Source organism: Sorex araneus, chromosome 2 (genome assembly GCF_027595985.1).
Source record: "Sorex araneus isolate mSorAra2 chromosome 2, mSorAra2.pri, whole genome shotgun sequence".
Classification (NCBI taxonomy): domain Eukaryota; kingdom Metazoa; phylum Chordata; class Mammalia; order Eulipotyphla; family Soricidae; genus Sorex; species Sorex araneus.
The window spans coordinates 330,409,799-330,436,609 of record NC_073303.1 but is presented as its reverse complement, the minus strand read 5'-3'; the positions used below and the strand labels follow the sequence as shown (position 1 = coordinate 330,436,609).

The window sequence follows — 26,811 nt, the reverse complement described above, 5'->3', positions numbered from 1 at the left end:
AGAATTGGCTGAGTATTTGACATGGATGTCATAAAGACATAAGGGGTGGAAATGGGGTGAGATGAAATTGAAAAGAACTGTGTAGAATAAACACAAGAGTGAATTAGGGGATGGGCTGGCGTGAGTGTGGTTTATTAGGGACACAATGAATAGGAGGGAACAAAAGATCTTTAAAGACAAGTTATTTAGTTTAGGAAGCATAGTCTGCAGAGAATCAAAATTCAGTCATGAGAAAGTGAGATTGCTAGGGAATCTGTTATATCTATAACTTCTTGCTTAATATAGTCTTTATTTTTACTTCTTTAGCATATTAAGTTACTTATTTGTTCTTACTTGTTTTAGGTATCCTTTTGCATTATCCAAAAGTTCCATGTATACAGTGGGAGCCCCACACACTTGGCCTCACATTGTGGCAGCGTTGGTTTGGCTTATAGACTGCATCAAGGTATTTGATTTATCTTAAAATATATGCATATATACATAGGGAAGATGTTTTTTCATAGTATTTATCTTTATCTGTCAATCTTGTTTTTGTCAATTGTATCATAGCCTACAGCAGTTTTCATTGTTCAGAAAAAATTTGGTTTTAAACACGTTGTGTTGTTAATACATGATTTCAGAGGTGAGGGGATGGAATTACCACATTCTCAAGGATATTGTTTGCTTCAATAAGAAATTACTGAGTAAATTTCATTTTTACTTATTTTTAATTGCAAAAATCATGGTATTAAGGAGATCAGAGAGATAGTACAGTGCTAAGGCACTGCATCCCCAGCATCCCTTTGAGCACTGCCACAGGTGATCCCAGAGTACCATGCCAGGATTAAGCTCTGGGCACGGCTGGGTTTGGTCCAAAAACCAAAAAAAAAAGAAAATCCTTGCTACTGTTCAGTGCTTCCAGGAGTGAGCACTGCCACCCCCTGAGTGGGTTGGAATGATGGATGGTAGAAGGAATGTTTGTAGCCTTGGGTGCAGTTTGGTTGGTAGGGTGGGGGTTACCTTGCAAATTTTTTTTCCCTGAAAAGGGTGTAGTAGACCAAATAATTTTAGGAACAAATTCTTTACTATATCTACAATAATCCTGGAATATAGCTCAAGTTTACTGAACTTGACATGTAACATTTATGCGGTTTGTCTCTCAGTGGTACCCATAGACAATGAGTTAAACTATCTCGGCTCTAACCATCAACTACTTCCATTGTCACTACAATACTTTACTCTGTTTGCCTAAGCACTTTGTGCCATTGTTACATAGTTCAAAGATATTTTCACAGTGATACCAAAACTTCTGGAGTAGTTCCTATAGCTTTTGTCAGTTCAATGTCTTGTCAGTTTCATTGTAATTTCATTTATTTCCTGTGTTAAAATTATTCTTGAGGGGCCATAGAGTACAGTGGGTACCATGTTACCTTGTACAAGGCTGACCCAGGTTCGATCCTCAGCATCCCACATCGTCCCCTGAGCCTACCAGGACTGATCTCTAAGCACAGAGCCATGTGCTTAGAGCACTGCTAGATGTGGCCCAAAAGCAAAAAAAAAAAAAAAAATTCTGAGAATGTTTCTGGTTTTGATGCTATTATAAATGCATCAAAATAAGATTATTTAAGTAATAAGATTATTACTCTTATTATGTTAAGGTACTGTAGCACTGTTGTCCCATTGTTCATCAATTTGCTGGAGTGGGCACCAGTAATGTCTCCATTGTGAGACTTGTTACTTTTTTGGTATATCGAATACGCCATGGGTAGTTTGCCAGGTTCTGCCATGTGGGCAGGATATTCTTGCTACCTATATCTAATTTGTTGAGAGTGTGTTCAGAAACAAATTGTTGAAGATTGTCATGTGTCTTTTCTGCATCTCTTAGAAATAATTTGTGAATATTTTTCTTTATATTATTGATAACTGGATGAATATGGCATGTTTATTTGCATATCAGTGATAAATCCCTTTAGATCATGGTTAATGATCATAGTCAATGACCAGTATTTTTTTTCCTGTGTAGACAGTGCTCAATATGGAGCCCACAGTTTTAGTCATTAAAATATCAAGAAAACTCCTCCAAAACTATAAAATGATAGATCTCTGCAAAAGTTAAGCAATTATGTGGGGCTGGAGCGGTAGCACAGCAGGTAGGGCGTTTGCCTTGCACGAGGCCGACCCGGGTTCTAATCCCAGCATCCCATATGGTCCCCTGAGCACCACCAGGAGTAATTCCTGAGTGAAGAGCCAGGAGTAACCCCTGTGCATCGCCGGGTGTGACCCAAAAACCAAAAAAAAAAAAAAAAGTTAAGCAATTATGTAAAATAATTTTAAAATATTTGGGCATAATATGAAATGCGTATTTTTTAATATCAGCTACTATATTTTTGTGTGCTATTTAGTTATATAATGCCATGAAAGAAAGTTCACCATTATTTGATGATGGATTTCCTGGGGGAGACGAAACTGAAGATGGAATTACGCATAATAAGGTACCTTGCATCTTGATATTAGCTAAACATGTCACTATTTAAACTAAAATTCTTTTGTAGATCCTCACTCTGATACCTTTATACTTTTTTAAATATTTTTTAAAATGATAGTCAATGAAGTTACTCTTGGAGTCATAGTCTAATTTTCTAAAATGAACTTGACTCAGAAATTTGAAATATTTCACTGAGGTTTTGGGTTTTTGTTTTTTGTTCTTTAATGCAACAGAGTGGCTGGAGAGATAGTCCAGTGCATGCCTTGCACTTGGCCAACCTGGTTCAATCCAGTTCAATCCCCAGCATTCCATATGGTCCCCCAAGTATCTCCAAGAGCAGTTATTGAGTGCAGAGCCAGGTGTAGCCCCTTGAGCATTGCCAAAAAAACAAACAAACAAAAAATGCAATGGAGGGGAGAGATAACTCAAAGAACTAGATCCTGTGCTTTACATGTGGGAGCCCCGAGCTCAGATGTTAGCACCACAGAAGCCTGGAGCAACATTACTGCGAGCAACCCTAAGCACTGAGCCGGATATAGTCCCCAAACATCTCTGGGTATGGCCTAAAAATATCTGGGTATGGCCTAAAAATATTAAAGATAACTTTTTAAAACGACATGAAGCACCAGAGTGATACTATAGCTGTTAGGGCACTTACCAAAGTTTGATCCTCAGCTTCCCATATGGTTTCTTGAGCCTACAGGAGTGCACAGAGCCCACAGTAAGCCCTGAGCACAGCTGGGTGTATCCCCAGCCCCCCAGCCCCACCTCCCAAAAAAACTACATAGAAATTGGTATTAAATCATTAAGTGTTATTTGTAAGATAGTTCTAGAATGGCAGTTATTTAATATAATCCTTTGTCATTATAAATCTTTAGTGTGAGTCTTTATGTTGCATGTGAAATTTTGTTTTGTTTTTTTATTTACTTTCTGGTGTTTTGTTCATGCCTGGCAGTGCACAGGAGTCATTTCTCATGATGCTGTGCAGTGCCAGGGATCAAACCCACATGCATTCGAATGCACTCCATTGGAACTCTTTCCTGTCCTGTTTTAGCCTTTTTTTGGTTATAGTGCCACTCACATCAGGGTTACTTTTTTAGATGTGATTATGATAAAAAATAGATAGTCTGAATTGGTCTTAACTCTGTACTTCATTAGAACTAATCCTTGTAACTAACCCTACCCTATTTCCTTAAAAGAATAATTTTTTTTTAATAAAAATTTTATTTTATTAAATCACCGTGTGGAAGATTACAATGCTTTCAGGCTTAGGTCTCAGTTATACAATGCTGAAACAACAATCCCTTCACCAGTGCCCATATACCACCACCAAAAAAAAAAAAAAAACCCACACAGTACACCTCCCATCCCGCCCCTCCCCCACCCCCTACCTTGTAACTGATAAGTTTCATTTTACATTCTGTTTACTTTGGTTACATTCAATATTTCAACACAAACCTCACTATTGTTGTTAGGAGTACCCCACTAGATTCAGACCTACTGTGAAGACAAATAAGGTCGCGCGGCCGCTACTGCGGCCACGCGGTTTTGAATTTCTGTACTTTGACACAAAGTCCAGGGAGATTTCTTCCAGATATTGGATCATTGCAGGCTTGAAAACCCAATCTGTGGTCGTCTTAATATGGCGGACACCGCGTCCTTCATCCCCGGAAAGAGGCGAGAGAGAGAAATACCTTTCCCCTCCTGGGCGGGCACGGGGCCAAGGCTTAGTTCTCAGGCTGGAGACATTAAAATAATAATTTTAAATTACAGAGAGAGAGATTAATACACACCTACAAACATGCATTATTCAATAGATTAAGTACTAAGTATAAGGAATAAATACATAATGTTGAAATTATGTATTAATTACCCCTGTCATCTTGTTGCTCATCGATTTGTTCGAGCGGGCACCAGTAATGTCTCTCATCGTGAGACTTATTGTTACTGTTTTTGGCATATCAAATACCACGGGTAGCTTGCCAGGCTCTGCCGTGCGGGCTCCATACTCTCGGTAGCTTGCCGGGCTCTCTGAGAGGAACAGAGGAATCGAACACGGGTTGGCTGCGTGAAAGGCAAACGCCTTACTGCTGTGCTATCGCTCCAGCCCTAATTACCCCTATCATGTATAAAAGACTAGTCACCACATAACCCTTAGAAGAAAATTCTATTCATCTTGCTCTAACTCTAATTTTCATTCTCATCTTTTATTGCTGCGTAGGACATAATTCAAAGATGGATATCATTGTCTTTTTTTTCTTTTTTCCTATTCTTCCAAAGAATGGTCTTGCCCCTTTGATTCAGTAGGAATGATCTCGTTGGAGAAGCAGCTTAAAAGCCTTTGATATTACTCCTGAGAGAATTGTTCTCTCATCCTCTCATGGTGCAGTATATGTACTGGACTAGATGCATTTTACTTCACTTCTCACCCAAATACAATGACAATGCCTACTAATTATTAAATTTCTTTATATTCATCCTTAATGTTAAATTAGTAAAGTGATTCCTGCTATTTTAATTGTGGTTTCAAATAATAATTTATGAGCATCAGAAATAATTAAGTGCTATTTTTAACGAAAGAGATCCAGAGTCATTAGATTCTGATCTTCAGCTCTTTGAACCCAGAAAGTCATTTTGGGTGTTTTTTGTTAATGTGTTTTGGGGATTTTTCGCAGCTGTGCTCAGGGCTTATTCCTGACTCTGTACTCAGATATCATTTCTGGCAGTCCAGGGGGACCATTTGGGATGCCAGGAATCAAACCTGGATCAGCCATGGCCCTCATTTTCATTTTTAATCTGTAAAACCAAAATTGACAGAGTTTACCTTTTCAGTTACAGGAACATTCATGCTCTTGGTGTTTTGAAACTACTTATTTCAAGTACCCCTTTCATATCAACCAAATAATTAGAAGGTTGCTTAGGAAATACAGTATTAGCCCAGACAGAATTGGTTTGTCCTAAGGGATATTTACTTCTTTGGAAAATTCTGAACAGCCAACCTTACCTTCTAACACATTTTGTAGACTCAGTGACCACAGCACCTTTTAGATGTAAGATATAGCATTGTTATTTCTTAGACAAATATTAAGAAATCTAGTAATCTGAGTTACAGTATAATTATAGTGTTTAATTGCCTTTTGGTTTCACAATTAGACTGTCAGATTGTTGTTGTGTTTTTTTAAATTTTATTTTCATAAGGTTGTTCACATTGATTACATTCAATATTTTAACAACAATCCCACCACCATTACACTTTCCCACCACCACGCAAGCCTGCCTGCCTACTAGGTAATTTATTTTCTATTACTTATTTACCATGAGGGATCACAAGTCCTCAGCTGAGCGCTCCTGGAATTTTTAAATTGTAAATTGGGATCCAGAGACATCCCTGTAGGGGGCTAATCGATTCTGAGATTTATTTGTGTGTCTCTGGATCAAGGCCATTGACTTGCTTATATAAGGCATCCAGAGGCAGTTTGTGGGCGTGACAGCCAGGACCTGGACCCGAAAGAGGTGGGGAGACAGAGGTGGGGAGACAGGAAGGGATGGCCATCCTTGCTATCATGTGGCATGGAGTCTTCAGTCCCTGGTCCCGTACTTGGATTTTTCTTACAAAAGTTTGTGGCCACCAATGGTTTATTTGAAGTAGGTGGGGAGGGAACACCTGCTCCATCTGAGCTGCCCTGGTAAAATTAGCTAGGCACGGGTCTGGAGAAATCTCTGGCAGGCTGCTGTCTTCCTGGATTCATTGCTGACTCTCTACACTTTGTCACTTTAATTAGACCTAGATAACCAGAAGTTCAGTTAATTTAACGTTGAATTATTTTCTAAGAAGCTTCCTTATTTGGGGCTGGGGCAACAGTACAATGAGTAGGGTTCTTGCCTTGCTTGACTGACCTGGGTTTGATCCCCAACACCCTGTCTGGTCCCCTGAGCCCACCAGGAATGATTTCTGAACATCACCAGGTGCAGCAAAAAAAACAAACCAAAAAAAAAGGCAGCTTCTCTTGCTTGACCTCAAAATTCTGAAAGCATGGTTTTGCTATAATTTGCTCAGTGCATTTGCCCAATAGCTCTTTTCATCCTTAACCTTAGAGGTATCAGTCTGAGTTTGTTGTGTAGAGTGAAGCAAACTAAATAGAAAGTCCTGGCATTGTTTCAAAATCTGTTTAACCCAATCAGATATTTTTGGATTACACCATAAAATGCTATGAGAGTTTCATGACCGGTGCTGACAGCTTTGAAGAGATGAATGCAGAATTGCAGTCGAAACTGAGTAAGTACTCTCATTCCTTGTGTGGTTTCTTTGTTTTGTTTTATTTTTGTTGGTTTTTTTTCCTTGTGTGGTTTCTTTGGGTACTTAACACTGTTCATGAAATTGTAGAACATCTTACTATACCGTGTGTTTATGTGAACTCCTACTTCAAAAGGATATAGATGCTATTCATATTATATTCATCATTTCTTTGATAGCACTAAACACTAAGCAGGAAGAATATTGATATTAGAATCAGCATGAGGCATAACTTCTTAGATGCCGTGTGACCTTTAACAAAATACTTACTCTAATACTTTTGCAAGATTAGATGGCAGCGTACATGGAGTACCAAACACTCTAGCTGAAACACAGCATTTAATGAACAAATATTGGGTGCTATTATAGTACCCTCTTGGATACTATTATATGATTTGGTAAAGTACTAGTTATTCCAAAAACATTGTAAGATTATTTTCAAATGTTGTGGCAGAAAATTAATGGGAATAATATTTCCAAAGAATTGTTATTATTGCAGTGGGCTATAATCTAGTGACTCTGTTTACTGGCTAACTCTAAAATGCTCCAGAAGTATTATTTTATAATGTTATTTCTGTGAAATAGTCTTTTATAAATAAAATACCTAAGTAGTAGGGAATATTTAAGAATCTAAGATACATAAAGCTCTTTCTCCAAAGACAATGGAGAAAGCCACTTCAGAGTGCAAGCCACTACTAAATAACGACTATTGGTATTAAATAAGGAAAAAATTGCTGCCTTTAGCAGAAGTGATAGTAGTGGGTAAGGCACTTGCCTTGAGGATGCAAGCTGATCTGGTTTTGATCCCTAGCCCTGCATTTGGTTCCATGACTGATTCCTAAGTACAGAGTCAGAGTACCTCCAGGTGTGGTCAAAAAAAAAAAAAAAAACCAGAAACAAATCTCTGTTCTTTTATGAGCTTATGTTGTATTAGAGTAATCAAATTGAACAACTCAAGTCAAATGCTGATATTGCTAGTGAAAATAATAAAGCAGGATAGGCTTACTGTTTTATAGAGTGTAGGATCCCCTTCACTAATACAGAGATCAAAAGTGAAACTCTGAGGAAGTATGTTCTAGCAGATTTGAGATCTTACTGTGTTTTTGGCTTTTGTCTCCAGAGGATTTATTTAATGTAGATGCTTCCAAGCTGGAATCCTTAGCAGCAAAAAACAAAGCTCTGAATGAACAGATTGCAAGACTGGAACAAGAAAGAGAAAAAGAGCCGGTTAGTAAACACACTTACCTAGTTCCATTTTAGTCTTGGAACTCTTTAGGATACCAACTATTTCTTTACCAAAAAAGTAAAAATAGATTTTAAAATATATATTCTTAAATGTTAAACTTGTTTTACATATGATTTCTCTGAAGGTTTGTTTTCCCCTGTGACCTTGGCCTAATGGTTCTGAGAATATGATGAAAGAATCTTACCTATTTACATAAGACCAAAGAATCTTTAGAGCACGGTCCCATGTTACATACCTCAAGGCAGCAGTATTAAAGATCTGAATTTTGTAATTAGTGGAAAGATAATAATAATAATAAATGATTTATAATATAGAGTATATTCTAGAACTTCCCAAAAGTTAGATGATAATATCTAGATTTTTTAATTTCATTTCATGTGTTCTAACTGAAGTGCCTAGGCTACTCTGTAAATTGCCACATTTTAAATATTTGTGATGTTTTGACCCTTTTTCAATTTGACCTTTGACTTTTTCTGTCCCAAAATGACTTGATAAATAGATCTTAAGGGGCCAGGGAGATAGCTCAAAGGACTGGAGGCATTCTTGAGACCCCAAGCTCATTCTCAAAAATCTCATACCCCTCTCACCCCAGCACCTCAGGCTGTAACCATCTTGGCCCATGAGTATCCTCAGGTTGGCCTGACTGGTGTGCAGTACCCCTGGGCCCAAGCAGTGTCATGTTACCAGGTCTAAATATTGAACCATCCATCTCAGCTGTCTGGGTACCACACCATTCATTTGTCACCCAGATCCCCTCTCAGTATTGCTTGAGAAATGTGTTGAAAAAAGGAAAAGTGCATTGTAAGGAGATAATAGCAGTAAAATCTCCTTTTTGTTTAATTGACTCCCTTTAAAAGTAAAAGGAGATAACATAGTAAAGGAACAACAGATGGCCAAAGGCAGCAGAACTGGAAAATTGATAGACCAAAATGGGCTTACCTGGAGAGGGTAAGGGGTGGGTGGGGAGGTGGGGACCTTGGGATATTGGAGGAGAAAAGTGGTACCCTGGTCGTGGGTGTGGTGTTGGAACAACATATGTTTGAAAATGTCAGTAACTATATTTACATCACAGTGCTTAAATGGCAAAATAAAACTAAAGTTAAAGGAAGGGACAGAAAGACAGTACAGGGGCTGGAGCGATAGCACAGCGGGTACGGCGTTTGCCTTGCACGCAGCCGACCCGGGTTCAATTCCCAGCATCCCATATGGTCCCCTGAGCTCTGCCAGGGGTGGTTCCTGAGTGCAGAGCCAGGAGTAACCCCTGTGCATTGCCGGGTGTGACCCAAAAAGCAAAAAAAATAAAAAGACAGTACAGAGATTAAGCACTTTGTGTTACATATGGCCAAACCTGATTTTTCTTTTCACAGCACCACATATGGTCCCCTGAGCACCACCAAGAGTATCCCTGAATTTGGCTACTGAGTATGGTCCCAAAGAAACAAAACAAAAATTTTTTAATAAGAAAGAAGATAAAAACACTAACTTACCTTGCTCTGAAATTAAATAATGCTTCACTTTCAAATAAAGTACAGAATGCTTAATGAAAATAACTTTTTTTTTATAAGAATCGTCTAGAGTCATTAAGAAAATTAAAAGCTTCCTTAGAAGCAGATGTTCAAAAATACCTGGCATACATAAGCAATTTGGAATCTCATTCAGCTATTCTTGACCAGAAATTGAATGGTCTAGATGAAGAAGTTTCTAGAATAGGTAAGCATAACTCATGCTAAAGAAGTCGCTTAAACTTTCTATGAGATTTATTCTAGAAACAGCTTATTCTCTCTATTTCATTTCCTTTAATGGTAAAGGGTGCTAAGTTTTCAATGCTATGTTAGTTTCTAGAAGCTATGTGTGTATGTATATTATATATGTATATATGTATCATGGTCATTCATGGCCACAAGTAAGAGAGACATTTAAACTCTAGATAATGTGTATTATGTATGTTTTGTGCTGATTCCAATTATGTATGAAATTTTATTTAATCCAGCCATCACTTTATTTTGATTTAGGGGTAGAGCTTCCCAAACAGTGCCCCATACCAGTTATAACAAAGCCAAAATTTTAATCCCTATAATCCTCAGAATAATTTTATTGTCCCCTTTGACCATAAGCATCCTCATTCTTTTATTGTAACCTGTTACAAATTGTCACATTCTTTATATAAAAAGTATGAGTCACAAGATGATGTGAGAAAACACTAATCCCTTTACCCCAAAAGTTTTAATTTGATTACTTTTCTTCATCTTTGCAGATTTACATGGTACATGCTATTGGTGTGTATCTTCTTTTTCTTTTTTTCTTGGTATACAATATAATCATTCTTGATTGTACATTTTGACAGAGACAAAGCTATAGTTGTTTAGTACCTAGTGACACCTTTGAAGTGTATGTGAAGTAAGAATAAATTGGAGACTAGAGAAATAGTTCAATAGGCTAAGCCTATGTATGGTTTGCATGGCCCAGGTTCAATACCTGGCACCACCTAGTCCCCAAACACTACCAGAGCAACCCCTGAGCAATGAGCCAGGAGTAGTATTGTGGCTCAAAAAAAGCAAAAATATATAACAAAAAAAAAAATCTATATACACCAAGCACAATCCTGGTAGCTCTATTGTCTGCTCTTTGGTCCCATAATCAGTTTGACACACCACAGTCAGGTAAGCTTAAGCACCACAAAAAGGTCTTGTAAATGCTGCACTAAAAACTTGTGTGGGACCAGTGACCCAGAAATACAGCTCCTGTCAAATAGAAGCGTGAATATCTCAGTGACCCCTTGCAAACAACACAACCAAAATTCATTTGCCTTGACTAAGAGTTCAAGTCATGGTATGCATGCAAGTAAACACCTTGGTGGTATGGCCAGATCTGCACACAGCACAACCTAGTATGCAGATACCACCACTGAAAATAGGTGTGCGCCACAGCCAGGTAGGAGTGCAGTTCCCTGTCATCGCAAAAACAAAGAGAAAGGTTGGGGAGGGGATTTGTCAAATTAATAAACTATATTTTTATATTTGTGAAAAATCTGTAGGTTTTCTGACTTACAGATCAATCATGCTAGAATGTTAAAAGAATTTGAATTATTGACAGACTTGCTCTTAAGTCTATTTTAATCATATATAGTACCATTTATTTTTTCATATAAAGCTTTCTAAAAATCATGACAAGCCAATAAGAAAGTAAGGTTCTAACATAAAACTTTAATTGTATCATCTTTTAAGCATTTATTTAAAGTGGGGTCCAATTTTTCCCCAAAAATAAAATCCAAGTATAAAACTTGGAAGTTAGATATCTTGCATCTATTAATCGATACTATTGATCAATACTATTAATCACTAATTTCAAATTTAATTTTTTTCCTATGCAGAACTAGAATATGAAACAGTAAAACATGAGAATACTAGACTACAGAATATTATCGACAACCAGAAGTATTCAGTTGCAGACATTGAGAGAATAAATCATGAAAAAAATGAATTGGAGCAGACCATCAATAAATTAACCAAGGACGTAGAAGCTGAACAACAGCAGTTGTGGAATGAGGAACTAAAATATGCCAGAGGCAAAGAGGCAGTAAGTCCTACCATTTACAGAGTGGCTACAAATCAAAGCCCATATTTATAAAGATTTATCAAACTTAAGAAAAACATTTGCTGAAAAGATAAAGCATTTTTAGCATTTTAGCATTGACATTTTATTAAAACTTACTTATCCTGGAGTCAGAGATCTATTACAAGAGGTAAGGCATTTGTCTAGCATGCAAGTGACTCTGATTTGAATCCCTGGCATCACACATGGTCCCAGAACTCCCCCAAAATAAATTAGAATCTTAAAATAATAATAAAAATAAAGATATTTATCCTTTAATTCAATTTTCTCTCAGTTAGATTTACAGTGATCTATATTGCCTAATTAGTAAACAAAAAAATAAGCAAATAATTCTCTTTAAGACCATAAAATATTTTCATGAAAGCCCTGTCTTGTATTCTAGGAGAATATAAGAGATACCTCTTAGTTTTCTATCGTACCACTCAAACTTTACTATGTACAAAAAAGTATAAAAAATATTTATTTTTTTTCATCTATGTCACGTTGAGCATAGATGAAATAAAATAAGAATTTAGGGGCTGGAGCAATAACACAGCGGGTAGGGCGTTTGCCTTGCACGCAGCTGACCCGGGTTCGATTCCCAGCATCCCATATGGTCCCCTGAGCACTGCCAGGGGTGATTCCTGAGTGCAGAGCCAGGAGTAACCCCTGTGCATCGCCAGGTGTGACCCAAAAAAGCAAAAAAAAAAAAAAAAAGAATTTAAAGATATTTCTAACCTAGGACCAGACCTCTAAACAATGTTTGCACAGAATCCTGAGAAAAATTTAGTCTCTTTTGCTTCAAAAGTAGTGAGTTTTGTTAATCCTCTGACTTTCAACACTTTCCTTAGTACAATATTTTCACATGCAAGCAATCTTGTATATGTCGTCGTTGCTATTCCACACCATCACAATAATATGTATACTACAATAATGACTCAGATTTTTTTTTTGAGGGATGAGGGTTCTAGTTATAGAAGTTTATATTATAGAAAAGTTTATATTATAGAAACTATATAGAAGTTTATATTATACCACCATAGTCTATTCAATATGCATTTGTCTTTAAAAGAATGTACAGGACTGAAGCAGTAGTATAGTGGGTCAGGCATTTGCCTTGCAATCAGCTAACCCATGTTCGGTCCCTGGCATCCCACATGGTCCCCCGCACCGCCAGGAATAATTCCTGAGTGCAGAACTAGGAGTAACCCCTGAATATCGCTAGATGTGACCAAAAAAAAATTTTTTTTTAAAAAGACAATGTGCATACTTTAATTAAACTTTAATTTTTAATAGAGCCTTCACCAAGTCATAATCTTTTAACTGGTGAAAGATCTTGCCTTCATGTTGATAGAAGCTGACTGATCGAAGTGGCTTAAATTGAAGTAGCTTGGAGGTTTTGTAAAATAAGACTATGAAATTTGCTGCATTGATACTCTAAAGTATCTCTGTAGCATATCTGTAGCATAACTCTGTACTCAGAGGATCACATACTACAGGGAATCAAACCTGAGCCTCCTACATACAAAACATGAGCTTCTGCTCATTGAAAACTCTCTGGCCCAAAATGTGTTTTGTTTTCATCTGGGGACCACTCCCAATAATACTCAGGGACTACTTCCAGATCTATGTTCATGGGATTGCTCCCAGCCTGTTGAGGTATCTCTTTTACCCAGCATGTTTTATTGTTTACATTGACAAATTTTTTGTTTGCTAATTTCTCCAGCATTCCAAAGTGTGAATCTTAGTTACCAAAGTATGTTGTTGCTATATTTTAGTCATATGCATTATCAGTAGTGTGATATTTATGATTAATTATTGTCTTTTTTTCTACAGATATAGTGGGAATAAAATCTTTAATACTTTGTGTATTTTAAAACTACACTTGTGGGGCCGGAGCAATAGTACAGCCGGTAGGGCGTTTGCCTTGCACGCAGCCGACCCAGGTTCGACCCCGGCATCCCATATGGTTACCCAAGCACTGCCAGGAGCAGTTCCTGAGTGCAGAGCCAGGAGTAACCCCTGAACATCGCTGGGTGTGACCCAAAAAAAAGAAAAAAAAAACCTACACTTGTTACTTAAAGAAAAATACCAACTTAATGAACTACTAAAGGATTTTATGTAAACTTACATAAAATTATATTTTATGTAAACTTACAGAATTACCCATTGCAAGCCATATGGAATAATGCTATTTGCTTTTTAATGTTTCTTACTGTGTTTTTTTCTTACAGATTGAAACATTGTTAGACGAGTATCATAAACTGGCTAGAAAATTAAAACTGATCCCTAAGGGTGCTGAAAATTCCATAGGTCATGACTTTGAAATTAAGTTTAATCCTGAAGCTGGTGCCAACTGCCTTGTCAAATACAGAGCACAAGTTTACGTATGTAATTCTGAGCATTTTGTTTAAATTGATGTCTGGTTCATATAAGACTTTAAACTTCATATTTACTCAGGACTAAACAGATAAAACACTGAAGCTTTCATCTCCTTATTGATAGTAGAAATCTTCTATTATATTTTTTACTCTGAATTATAAAATCTTATCTTCTGCTCTACTGATTTTTTTCAACTATCCAATTAGAAATTTTATTACATGTAAAATACCAGGAACATAATGATGAAATGACCTGACTTATTTTCTCAGGTTATTATTAGTCCCCGTAGAGGAGAAAAACGAAAAATATTAATGTTATATGTACTGTGTTTTAAGATGTGATACCAAGATCACTCTTACCGTGTAACAGAAAAGTCTAGAGAGAGGGTTAACCTGTCACAAAATCTTCAGAGGTGTGATATTTATGGGGGTAGTCTGTGGGAAAGTCTCAGAAAGAAAGATGCACATGAAGACATGATATGCTATCATAAGTGAGCAGCGTAGTAGAATCAGCAGTCGGTGAGGCAAGAACCTCACATCATTTTGAAATATGACAAAGGATGTAATTGGGGAAAGAAAATATTTTGTTCTGTTCCGACTTCTCAGTATTCACAGATTTTAATATTTTAGTGTCCCCACACACAAAATGTCGGTTTCCAAAATGTTTAGTTTTTGCGAAGAATGTCATTAAGAGTGTTTCATTAAATTGTTTCTCTGACAATAGCTCAGTTTTAAGTATCCAGACAGGCAGACAAGCAGATAGAGCTTATCCTCCACTATTTGGCTAGTTTCACAAACCTGGGGCTAAAAAACAGTTGTCTAAACCAAAGCACTGTAGAAAAGATTGTCCACCACATTGTCTTTGTTTAGTCACAGAAAAGAAAGAAATCTTTCTTTGATCTTTGGACAAAGCTTTCTATAATATAAAACAATTAAAATAGAAATAACATCAAGAACTCCAATGCAGCCACAATAGTTCTAAGTAGTTTTTAAGAACAGATCTTAAAGACATTGAAAAGAACATTGCACCATTTAAACTTAAAATTAAAATTCAGCCATATACAGGGAAAGGGATATACCTGATAACCTTTTATTATCTGTATTGCAAACTATAAGGCCCAGAAGAGGAGGTGGTGGGGGAGGGAGGGAAGGAGAAAGGGAGGGAGGGAAGGAAGGAGAGAGGAGAGAGAATACATAGCACCATTGGTGGTGGGAAAAGTACACTGGTGAAGGGACAGGTGTTGGAACATTTTATGACTGAAATCAAATCATGAAAAACTTTGTAAATGAGTGTATCACTGTGATTCAATTTTAAAAATTAATGGAAAATAAATAAATATTAAAATTCAGCCATACATCAAAACCAGAGATATGGCTCAAGGCTGATAGCTATACTCATTGTCAGAGTACTAAATTCTCTACAGTTTTACATTTTACAAGAGTTAATTTTGGGGTCAGAGAGATAGTTCAGGAGGTAAGTCACTTGCTGTAGCATGCAGCCAACCCCAGTTCAATCCCCAGCACTTCATATGGTCCCCTGAGCACTTCCCAGGAGTGATCCCTGAGCACAGGGCCAGGAATAGACCTGGGTACCACTGCGTGTAGCCCAAAAATAACAGTTAATTTTGTGTTACTAATCTTAACTATTTTGTTTAACCATTTAATTATTTTACGTCAGTTTTTATAAAGTAATGGGGAGCTGGAGAGATAGTACAGTAGGTAGGGTGCTTGCCTGCCTGGTACATGGCTGACTCAGGTTTGATCCTCAGGACCCCATATGGTCCCCACCTGCCCACCAGAAGTGATCCCTAAATGCAGAACCAGGAGTAAGCCCTGAGTACAGCTGATTGTTGCACAAAAACAAAATGGTTAAAAGAACTAAAGGAGGGCTAAAGCAATAGTACAGCGGGTAGGGCATTTGCCTTGCACGAGGCCAACCTGGGTTCAATTCCATATGGTATTCCCAGGTATTCCCTGGCATTCCATATGGTCCCCCAAGCACCGCCAGGAGTAATTCCTGAGTGTGGAGTCTGGAATAATCCCTGAGGATCTCAGGGTGTGACCAAAAAATTAAAACGAAAAAGAAAATGAAAGAAAGGACTAAAGGAAACTCATATACAGAACATATCCAAAAAGCATCACTTAGAGTATAAGTTTTCAAGAGAAGCAAATCTAGAATTCTGCAAGTATTCAAACCAAAAGCAAATCACTTTTCATAGTTTTAAAAATTACATTAAAATGTGTTTATGTACTGTTTGACAGTATATTAGTTTACATTAAAAATTATCTTGGCTTCTGGGTCTGGAGTGATAGTACAGCGGGTAGAGCATTTGCCTTGCATGCAGCCAACTTGGTTCAATCCTTGGTATCCCATATGGTCACCCAAGCACCACCAGGAATAATACCTGAGTGCAGAGCCAGGAATAACCCCTGAGCATTGCTGGGTGTGACCCAGAAAACTATATAGTTTATTGATAAAACTGTATCTATATATAGTTCATATATATATACATAATCTTGGCTTCACTTTTTTTCTCTTCTTAAAATTGTTTCTCCTATCACAATATGGAAATACCTCAAGAGAGAAATTATGTAATGGTGTCATATGTAACTCCATTTCTAATGTATTTTACAGGTACCCTTCAAGGAACTCTTGAACCAAACTGAAGAAGAAATTAATAAAGCTCAAAATAAAAAAATGGGGTTAGAGGAAACATTAGAACAAGTAAGTAATGAACCATTCATTACAGGAAAAAAAGAGACCTTGATTACTTATAATATGATTTGTGGGTTTTGATTACTAAGAAATATATTTTTACTAAAATATGAAATGAATCTTGTGTATCCACTAGTGAGGTAAGAAGGTTTGAGATTGAGTAGGTTAGAGACAAGAAGTAGAGTTTTACTCAAGTAGCTTCTGTTTTAATAATTTTTTTAAATTATCTACATAAGTGACAAATAATGCATGGATGAATGAAATATTGAGATAGTAAACTGTTTATTGGTAGTGATTCTTTCAGTTGCAGATTCATTGGTAATTGTTATTTTTTTTATTCTCTCAATTTGCCATAGTGAAAATAGATGATATTATAAAACACAATTGGGGCAATCCTTAATTAATTGATGAAATTTAGTGGAGTGGACATGGAATATAGATACAACTCATAGAGATAAGAAAATATGATTTTCAAAAATAAAAAAAAGTGGGGCTGGAGCAATAGTATAGCGTTTGCCTTGCATGCGCCTGACCCGAGTTCAATTCCCAGCATCCCATATGGTCCCCCGAGCACCACCAAGATTAATTCCTGAGTGCATGAGCCAGGAGTAACCCCTGTGCAACGCCAGATGTGACCCCCCCCCCCCAAAAAAAAAAGAGAGAAAGAAAATATGATTTTGGCTGACCATGGAGAGTGTAGTGAAATTTCTGGTTACTTGAGTCCATTGTTATTGTTGCAGATTAATTTATTAAAACAAATTTATTACTTCAGAGATAACCTATTTTTAAACTGTAAGCAAAATGTATAGCTCAGAAGTTGTTCTGCAAACTAATTTTAATGGTAGGTGGAAGAAAAAAAGTCTTTGGAGTTAGAATATCTAATTTTGAGTTCCGAGGTTATGCTAGTTTCATGATCCTGAAGAGATGCCATTCTTTTTGTTTTGGTTTGGTTTTGGGGGAGCCACACCTGACTGTGTTCAGGAATTACTCCTCGGTGAAGTGCTCATGAGACCATATTGGGTGCCAGGGATCGAACTGAGATCAGGTGCATGCAAGGCAAGTGCCCTGCCCTTCCCACTGTACTCTCTCTGGTCCCAGAAATGGCAGTCTGTACTCCACACAACAATTTTGTGAAATATGTAAAAGGGTCTCTTGCAAAGGACTTTAAATGATTAGAAAGATAGGCAGACTCTTTAACAATAAGTAATCATTTTACCATCCTATCTTTTTGTCAAATAATGACATCACAAAATTTTCCCCAAAACATGTGTGTGTGGAGAGAGAGAGTTACATATAGTATAGTGTTATCCTTTTTGAAAAGGATATCAGCTTCTTTGTACATTTTACTTTTCTGGTTCCTGTAGGAAGTATTTTCCTTTTGTTCTTGCTGAAAAGATTCTGTATTACTAGAATCAACTGGTATCTGTCTGCACTTATCATCAGGAAACAAATTTAGAAAATTCTTTACTTAGTTTTTTGTTTTGCTTTTTTCTTTCTTTCTAGCACATCTTAAGTCGAGGTTTAACAAGATTAAATGTGGTTACTTTATTTTTTTTTCACCAGACTTCTTTTTTTTTTTTTTACAGTTACAGATTTATACATTTTTGTGCTCATGTTTCTCCCTTACAAAGTTTGATAACCCATCCCTTCACCAGTGCCCATTCTCTACCAAAAGTAAACCCAACATCCCTCCCCCCCCTCCCCAGGCCTGTCTCCCCCCACCCCACACTGCCACTATGGCAGGGTATTCCCTTTTGTTCTCTCTTTCTGATTAGGTGTTGTGGTTTGCAATAAAGGTGTTGAGTGAAATGTGGTTACTTTATTACTCTTTGGGAAAATGCATGACTATAGCCAATTAGGAAACATTGATAATAAGTTAATGTGAATCATTCCCTTTAGTATCCCAAGAAATGATACACAAATGAATAACTAAATGAAGTAAATTCTAAAAGTCTTGCTTCAATACTATAGAGATAAATTCTTTTTTTTAAGTTATGTTAAGATGATAGTAATAATAATATACCTGGATATTAAGAAGTATCCCTACAACTACTAGTAGAGAAATAGATCCTTATTCTACTGAGAATTAAGCCAAATTAAATTACATTAAATTGTAGGAGAAAGTCCAAAAGGTTTGAGTGAAATCAGTCAGAGGGAGAGGGACAAACAGAATGATTGCATTCATTTGTGAGATATGAAGAAAAGAAAAAGAAAAAAGCCTAGTATGTGAATAATAACCAGAGACACAGAAATAAGGGCCAGGAGGTCTGGTCCATGGCAGGAGGCCTGCCATAAAGGCGGAGGAGAAGTACATTTAGGACAGAGAAGGGGCACTGTGACAATGGTAGTTGGAAATGGCCACTTTGGACAAAAACTGAGTGCTGAAAGGAAATGAAGTGGTATGCATGATATCCTTTCAGTAAAGAATTGTGAACCACATTGCAGCACTGTTTACAATAGCCAGAATCTGGAAAAAACCCGAGTGCCCTAGAACAGATGACTGGTTGAAGAAACTTTGGTACATCTATACAATGGAATACTATGCAGCTGTTAGAAAAAAATGAGGTCATGAAGTTTGCATATTATAAGTGGATCAGCATGTAAAGTATCATGCTAAGTGAAATGAATCAGAAAGAGACAGACATAGAAAGATTGCACTCATCTGTGGAATATAGAATAATAGACTAGGAGTCTGACACCCAAGAATAGTAGAAATAAGTACCAGGAGGTTGACTCCATGGCTTGGTGGCTGGTCTCTCATTCTGGGCAACTCAGAGAAGGGAACACCAAGTAAAATGTGGTCGGAGGTCATGTGGGGGAGGGGTGACGCGTGCCGAATGTAGACTAGAGACTGAACACAATGGCCGCTCAACACCTTTATTGCAAACCACACACCTAATCAGAGAGAGAGAACGAAAGGGAATACCCTGCCATAGTGGCAGTATGGGGTGGGGGGAGACGGGACTGGGGAGGATGGGAGGGATGCTGGGTTTACTGGTAGTGGAGAATGGGCACTGGTGAAGGGATGGGTTCTCGAACTTTGTATGGGGGAAACATGAGCACAAAAATGTATAAATCTGTAACTGTACCCTCACGGTGATTCACTAATTAAAAATTAAAAAAGTAAAAAAAAAAAAAAATTCGAACCACAGTGCCTAAAAGGAAAATAAGAGAGAAGGGAGTGCCTGCCTGGAGGCAGGCTATGGGATGATGTTAGAGCTGAGAGAGGCAGGCGGGAAGGAAACTGAAGACCCTGGTGGTGGGAAGTGTATACAGGTGAAGGGATGGGTGATGGAATATTGTATGACTGAAACTCAATCATGAACAATTTTGTAACTATTTCATGGTGATTCAATTTAAAAAAATTAAAAAGAAAAGGTCTAGAACAAACAACATGGTTCAGTTTCTTGATTAACAGTTGAAAAACTCTCTATCTTTAAATGTTCCTGATGTACAGTTATGATTTCTCAACCAAAGTTTTATTCCCCAAGTTAAGTACAATGGTAACAGACAACGAAAGAAGTGTAAGAACTCAGAAAGAAGAAGTTCAAAAGCTGGATGATCTCCTCCAACAAAAAGTAAAGGTAAAAATTTTGCTACAGTTTACATAGATGGGATTGATTTAGGTACCTGTCTGACATCAAACTGAACTCTTTAAGCTATATCTCTTTAAATTATATATTCCAGTTTATGTTTTAGTCTTCAAAATTCATTGTAAGTTAGGGTTATTTTGTTTCATTCTTTTTTGTTCATTTTGGTTTTAGTTTTTAGGCCACACCCAGAGATACTCAGTAGCTACATCCAGCTCAGTGCCCAAGATAGTGCAATTTTACCAGTGCTTAGGGGACTGTGCAGTGCCAGGGGGATCTTCAGAATACAAGTGTGTGCCCCAGTACTTTGAGCTGATTCCCAGGCCCTTGTTTTATTTCTTGAATGACTTTATTCTGGATCAGAGCCACTTAACAGAAGAACTCACTGTTTTGTTAATAATTATACTTTGTATGAGATTTAGTATTCTTGCCAAGAGAAGACTTTTTGGTGGGGTTGAGGAGGCCCACACTTGGCAGTGATCAGGGTTTACTCCTTTCTGCACTCAGGAATCAGTACTAGTGGTGTTTAAGGGACCGTATATGGTGCCTACCTGCTCTACTATATTTCTCTGGCCCTGAGAAAACATGTTTTAACCATAATTTCTTCATCCATTTTTGTAGGTATTTAGTATTAACTACTAAAGACTTGAACCCCAGTGAGACCTTTTGATATGTGATTGATTAGTTACTGCAAACTGCCTTTTTTGCCGATTCCAAAGACTGGGAAATCTAGAATGTGTTTATAAGGAGTTATTTCCCATTACCTCTATCCTGCATTCTAACTAGCATTTTCTTAGGAAAGTCTTCAGATACTGACTCTGTTCATTGCTACTTGTATAATTTACACATTTTTTAAAATGGGGCTTGGGAGCAGACCCAGTGATGCTCAGAGGCTACTCTGACTCAGTGTTCAAAGGATTGGTAGTGTCAGGGCAAACCCAAGCTGCTCCATGCAAAGCATGTTCTCAACTGTTGAGCTACACCTCTGGCTCTAGGACCAGAATTTTTAGAAAATATACTATAGTATTGTGATCTACATGTCAAATAAGAGGCTTTTGACAATGTTTTTTGTTTTGTTTGGTGGGCTTGGGATTAAACTTGGCCTCACACATCCATAGTCCTTTATAGTTTGTTTCTTCAAATGTCTTCCATGATGATTCTGAAGCACTTGTCACTTCCTCATTTTTCATCTTTAGTAACCCAAGAATTGATAGATTTGTGCTACTTTGCCTATTAATAGTACATATGAAAATATAGTATTATAAGAGTTAACACATTTTGTCCTATTTAATATTTCTCAGATTCTCAGGGGAAAGGATAAAATGTCATAGAATTTCTTCTATCGCATACTTGGAAATACTGCTGAATTAATTCTGTCCAGACCTTTTGAAAAGGTCACATTTATGTTTACAGTATTAAGTAGTATCCTGAGGATACAGATGGTGATGTAACCTTAATTTTTTTTTTTGGTTTTTTTTTGGGGGGGTCACACCCGGCGATGCACAGGGGTCACTCCTGGTTCATGCACTCAGGAATTACTCCTGGCGGTGCTCGGGGGACCATATGGGATGCTGGGATTCGAACCCGGGTTGGCCTCGTGCAAGGCAAACGCCCTACCCGCTGTGCCATTGCTCCAGCCCCTGTAACCTTAATTTTGTTTAATGCTTTGCATAAAATGTTTTAATCCACCTAAGAGTATATAAGATGTGACTGATTACCAAAGAAATCATGGCATGATTTTGTCCTGACAGGAAGCTGAGGAAGAGGACCAAAAATGTGCTAATGAACTGGAGTCCTTGGAGAAACATAAACATCTGCTGGAGAATGCTGTTAACGAGGGCCTCAGTGAAGCTATGAATGAATTAGAGGTTATTCAGCGAGAGTAAGTTCATCCCGAATCCCACTAAAATTACGTTTGTTTTCAGTGTTTAATCTCCTTAACTCCTTAACTCATATTAACTATTTGGGAAAGAGGGAATGGTGAATAGATCTTAAGTATCATTTGACATTCTTTCCCTGACAAATCCTTCTGTTATTATATGTCATTATCCCCAAGAAATAATTTTTAGATTTAATTAATAAATGACTTCTAGGGCCAGATTGTACAGAGGATCAAGTGCTTGCCTTGCGCTTATGACCCAATCCTAGTTCAATTCTTGGCCCTGTTTATGTTACTATGAGAACCACTAGGGTCTCTCCTGAGCACAGAATTAGGAATAGCCTCTAAGCACAATAAGTGTGGCCAAAATTATGTAGTAAGTTATATTGTAAACGGTACTGTCAGAAGAGCCAGGGATGTAGTCTCGTGTAGAGTTCCCATGTTTGAGGGCCTGTCTTTGATCCTCAGCACTATATTGGGTAACCAATTAATAAGTCAGTCCATATATTACACAAATACTTTATATTGCTGTAAAGATAAAAGTTACTATAGTAGGGGGGCTGGAGTGATGGCACAGCAGGTAGGGCGTTTGCCTTGCACGCGGCCGACCCGGGTTTGAATCCCAGCATCCCATATGGTCCCCTGAGCACCGCCGGGGTGATTTCTGAGTGCATGAGACAGGAGTGACCCCAAAAGCCAAAAAAAAAAAATTACTATAGTAATTACACTACAAAATTATGCAATAAAGTTAAGATTTTTTTGGGAAATATTGGGAGAAATTGGATTGAGGCACAAGGCTTAAAAACTCCTGGCAGAGGTGCAAGATTATAGGAGGTCCAGATTCAGTCTCAGGTACCTTATAGTCCCCTGAGCACTTCTAGGTGTGGCCCAACAACAAACAACAAAAAAGAATCTAAGCATAGACCAAGAATGTTACTCAGTGTGGTAGTGCAGTTGCCTTGCAGCATGAAGCACTTGGTCAGTCCTCAGTATTACATAAATAAATTAATCAGCCATTAATTTTTTTTTTTTTCTTTTTGGGTCACACCTGGCGATGCACAGGGGTTACTCCTGGCTTTGCACTCAGGAATTACCCCTGGCTGTGCTCAGGGGACCATATGGGATGCTGGGATTTGAACCCGGGTCGGCCGCGTGCAAGGCAAGCGCCCTACCCGCTGTGCTATCTCTCCAGCCCCCAGCCATTAATTTTTAAACTCCCTAAGTGACATATAAGCTTACTGAGTGGAGCCTAATAAAAATTGTTAGCACAAACGATGTTAATGATTATTTTAAATGAATAATGTTATGCTAAGACAGCATACCCTGAAAAAGACCTAAGGTTTGCCTGGAGAAGTGTATGTTCCAAGGTTCTAACTGGGAGTTAGATAGAAAGAGGTGAACAGAGGGTTTATCTGAAATCATATAGAAAGCTGTTCTCAATGATATGGATGCACATGGCTCTTCACATATGTCAGGAATTGAGAAAGCTGGGAGATATTCAAGGTGCTTTGTTTTTGTTTTTGTTTTTGTTTTTTAGAATTTCTTGCATCGACCATATATGAGAACTGTTTTCTGCATTCACCTAATTGCTGTCTAATATATCACTCTAATGTTTAATATCACTCTAATGTATAGAAAGCATTACTGAAGAATTGCCCGTTTCTTTTTTTTGGTGGGGGGGGGGGGGGCTGTTTGGGGACTACATCTGGTAGTGCTCAGGTACTGTTCTCAGTGAGTTCCTCAAGGGTCACTCCCAGTAGTGCTCAGGAAACCTAGATGGTGCCAGGGTTTAAGCCAGGTCTCAATGCAAAGCATGCACTTCAGCCTTCTGAGCTAGCTCCTTCGTCCTATTTTATATTTCTTAGAAGTTCATCATTATCAAATTATACATTGTCCATTAGTTTTCCTTAGAAGTTTTTTACTTGCATATGAAAAAATTTATCCCCACTATGTAATAACTGTGCTATAAATAGTGACAGCCATTTAAAGAGTAATCTGCCCTGCAACTTAAAATCAGTATTTTAAATGGTATAATTTTTATGTAAATTTACAGTAAAAAAAATTCAGGTTTCAATTAAATGACCCTCAAATAGTTATGAAAATTTTAGCATAAGGAGTTAAGAAAAATCGTTGTTGGGTTTTGTTTTGTTTTGTTTTCCTTTTTTATAGCTTTGGGATAGGCAGCTCCATTGAAGGCTTCTTTCTAGATATGCAGTTTTTGAAGTTTTGTTTTGTAGTTTTTAATTTTGGTTTTTGGGCCATAACTGCCAGTTCTCACAGACTACTCCAGGCTGGTTGCTCCTGTGAGTATTCAGAACTGTGGTTCTAGGGATCCAACCCAGGCCTCTTGCAAGCAAGGCAAGAGCTCCAGCCTGCTGAGCTATCTCTCAGGACTTGTTTTGAATTTTAATGGCTATAAAGACATTAAAGACTTGGGTAAGAGTATTTGCTCCTAAAAGTTTCTATGCTAAAGTATGAATTTGTGCTTTTTTGTTTTATTACTTGCAAAGAATCTTTGGCAATGTTTTTATTTCTAAACTGATAATTGAGAATAAGACATAGAGAAGTAATACTCTATTGTATATATAGCAGCAGAACATTTACACATCACAGACTGGTTTTAGAGAATATGAAAAAAAAAGTGAGCTGATGAGATTGATTTGTTTGGAATTTTTTCCCTCCTGGACAAGTTAAAGCAAGTTTTTTTTTTCTATAGGCACCAACTAGTTGTGCAGACCACAACTGAAGAAAGACGAAAAGTGGGAAATAACTTGCAACGTCTTTTAGAGGTGGTGGCTACACATGTTGGGTCTGTGGAGGTGAGTGTGAAGATATTTCCTACATTCTAAAAGAGCTTTTTAAAGCTTTGATATATTGTTGTTTTGTCCATATAGAAATTAACTGATAACTTTTGTTTCTGTGGGAAATATGATCCAAAAAAGGTTTGTTTTTAGACCAAACTCAGCAGTACTCAGCAGCTACTTCTAGCCTGGTGCTCAGGAGTTGTTTCAGCAGTGTTCAAGGGACCTACCCCCATCCAGTACAAATTTATCAGAAGAATCCTATTTAATGGTGTGGCAAACAGTTGTGCCTTTTATAAATTAATCTGTTTTGTTCACATGAACATTTAATATGCTAAGAGTACATGTTGGTGGGCCTTAGAGTAGCTCAACAGACTGAACTCTTGCTTTGTATGCAAACCAGACCCACCATATCATCTGTCCAGCCCCACCACTAATATGTTTTGCTAAGACTTACATACATATCTGTGCATATGTGTGTGTGTGTGTGTGTGTGTACAGTAATAGTAAAAGTTAAACAACATGTAGAAATGTATGTCTTTAAAGGAGTAGAGGAAGAAATATGATTAGAAAAAGACAAAATCAAGGTCTATAGTTCATACTAGAATATCCCTTTTATTTCGATTCTTACAAATCATATATTGTTTTTGTAAATTTTTTAACTTAATTTATAGCTTTACATTAATGATTTCTCATTTTCTCTAGAAATATTTTGAAGAGCATATTGCTAAAAATGATGGAGAATATGAAGAAAGCATTTTTGAAGATCTCTTAGAAAATATAAGAGAGGTAGGAGAGAAGTATAAGAAGAAAGCTGCTGTACTTAAGACTTCAGATGAGTGAAATTAAAATGCAATTATTTCAGCAAGAACTTAATTGATTGTAAAATTGAAATGCCCTTTGTAAAATAGGGGGAAATCCTCATATAGCCAATGTTCCCCTCCTTATAATCAAGACATATAGCTACATCTTCCCAAGTCTGCAAAATGTTTTTTTGTCTTTTACATGTACCTTGTTTGTTAGCTAAAGTGTATATAAACTAAAATTATGATTGTTTGTTGGATTGTTTAGGTATGAAAGACCAGTATATTATGTTCCCCACAATTAATAAAATTACATCAGGAGAGTGTGTTGTTTGCTTTTCTCCCTAACTTTAGAGCGTTGAAAGATGAGTTGTGGGCAGAGAGAGTATGGCAGGAAGGGCACATACCTTGCACACAGCTGATCTGGATTCAATCCCCGGGCTGCCAAAGGGTCCACTGAGCCCTGTCAGGAATGATCTGATCCCTGAGTTCAGAGCCAGGAATAAGCCCTGAGTATGGCCAAAATCTTGAAGATTTTGGCATTGCCAGGTGTGACCCCCACCAAAAAAAAATTTATTTGGGCCAGTGGCATGGTACAATGGGCTGAGAGCTTTATTTGCACACAGGAGACCCAGTTCGATCCCAGTACCAAATAGTCTACTGTTTACTGCCAGGAGCAACCCTTGAACACAGAGCTAGGAATAGTTCCTGAGCAACACAAGGTATGATCCAAAAGCCAAACATAATATAAAAGATAGGTGCTACCTAAGATCAAAACCAGGTGTCAACAAAGTTAAGTAGGGATTAAATCCAGTCAGATCCGATTATTAACATATCTATGATTTATACAGTTATGATATGTTAGTTTAACATGGGCTAAGGGACTAGAGAGATAGTATAGCGGGTAGGCCACCAGCTTTGCATGTGTCTGACCTGGTTCAATCCTCAGCATCCATATGGTTCCCCAACCACCACCAGAAATCCTGAGTGCGGAGCTAGGAATAAACCCTGAATATCACCAGGTGTGGCCCTCAACCAAAAAGTTC

General features: G+C 37.5%; 1 protein-coding gene across 1 annotated transcript in view; it reads left to right on the top strand.

The window, feature by feature from the left end:
• The window catches only part of NDC80 (NDC80 kinetochore complex component), a 34,683-nt gene extending 8,638 nt beyond the window's left edge, over positions 1-26,045 (top strand). Inside the window, exons 6-17 of the mRNA XM_055128455.1 lie at positions 343-445; positions 2,382-2,471; positions 6,647-6,740; positions 7,879-7,985; positions 9,570-9,714; positions 11,375-11,580; positions 13,830-13,982; positions 16,612-16,701; positions 20,184-20,276; positions 22,034-22,164; positions 24,878-24,980; positions 25,668-26,045. Coding sequence (XP_054984430.1) covers positions 343-445; positions 2,382-2,471; positions 6,647-6,740; positions 7,879-7,985; positions 9,570-9,714; positions 11,375-11,580; positions 13,830-13,982; positions 16,612-16,701; positions 20,184-20,276; positions 22,034-22,164; positions 24,878-24,980; positions 25,668-25,805 — 1,453 coding nt within the window. The 3' untranslated portion in view covers positions 25,806-26,045. The remainder of the gene's footprint in view (positions 1-342; positions 446-2,381; positions 2,472-6,646; positions 6,741-7,878; positions 7,986-9,569; positions 9,715-11,374; positions 11,581-13,829; positions 13,983-16,611; positions 16,702-20,183; positions 20,277-22,033; positions 22,165-24,877; positions 24,981-25,667) is intronic.
• Positions 26,046-26,811: the final 766 nt, after the last annotated feature.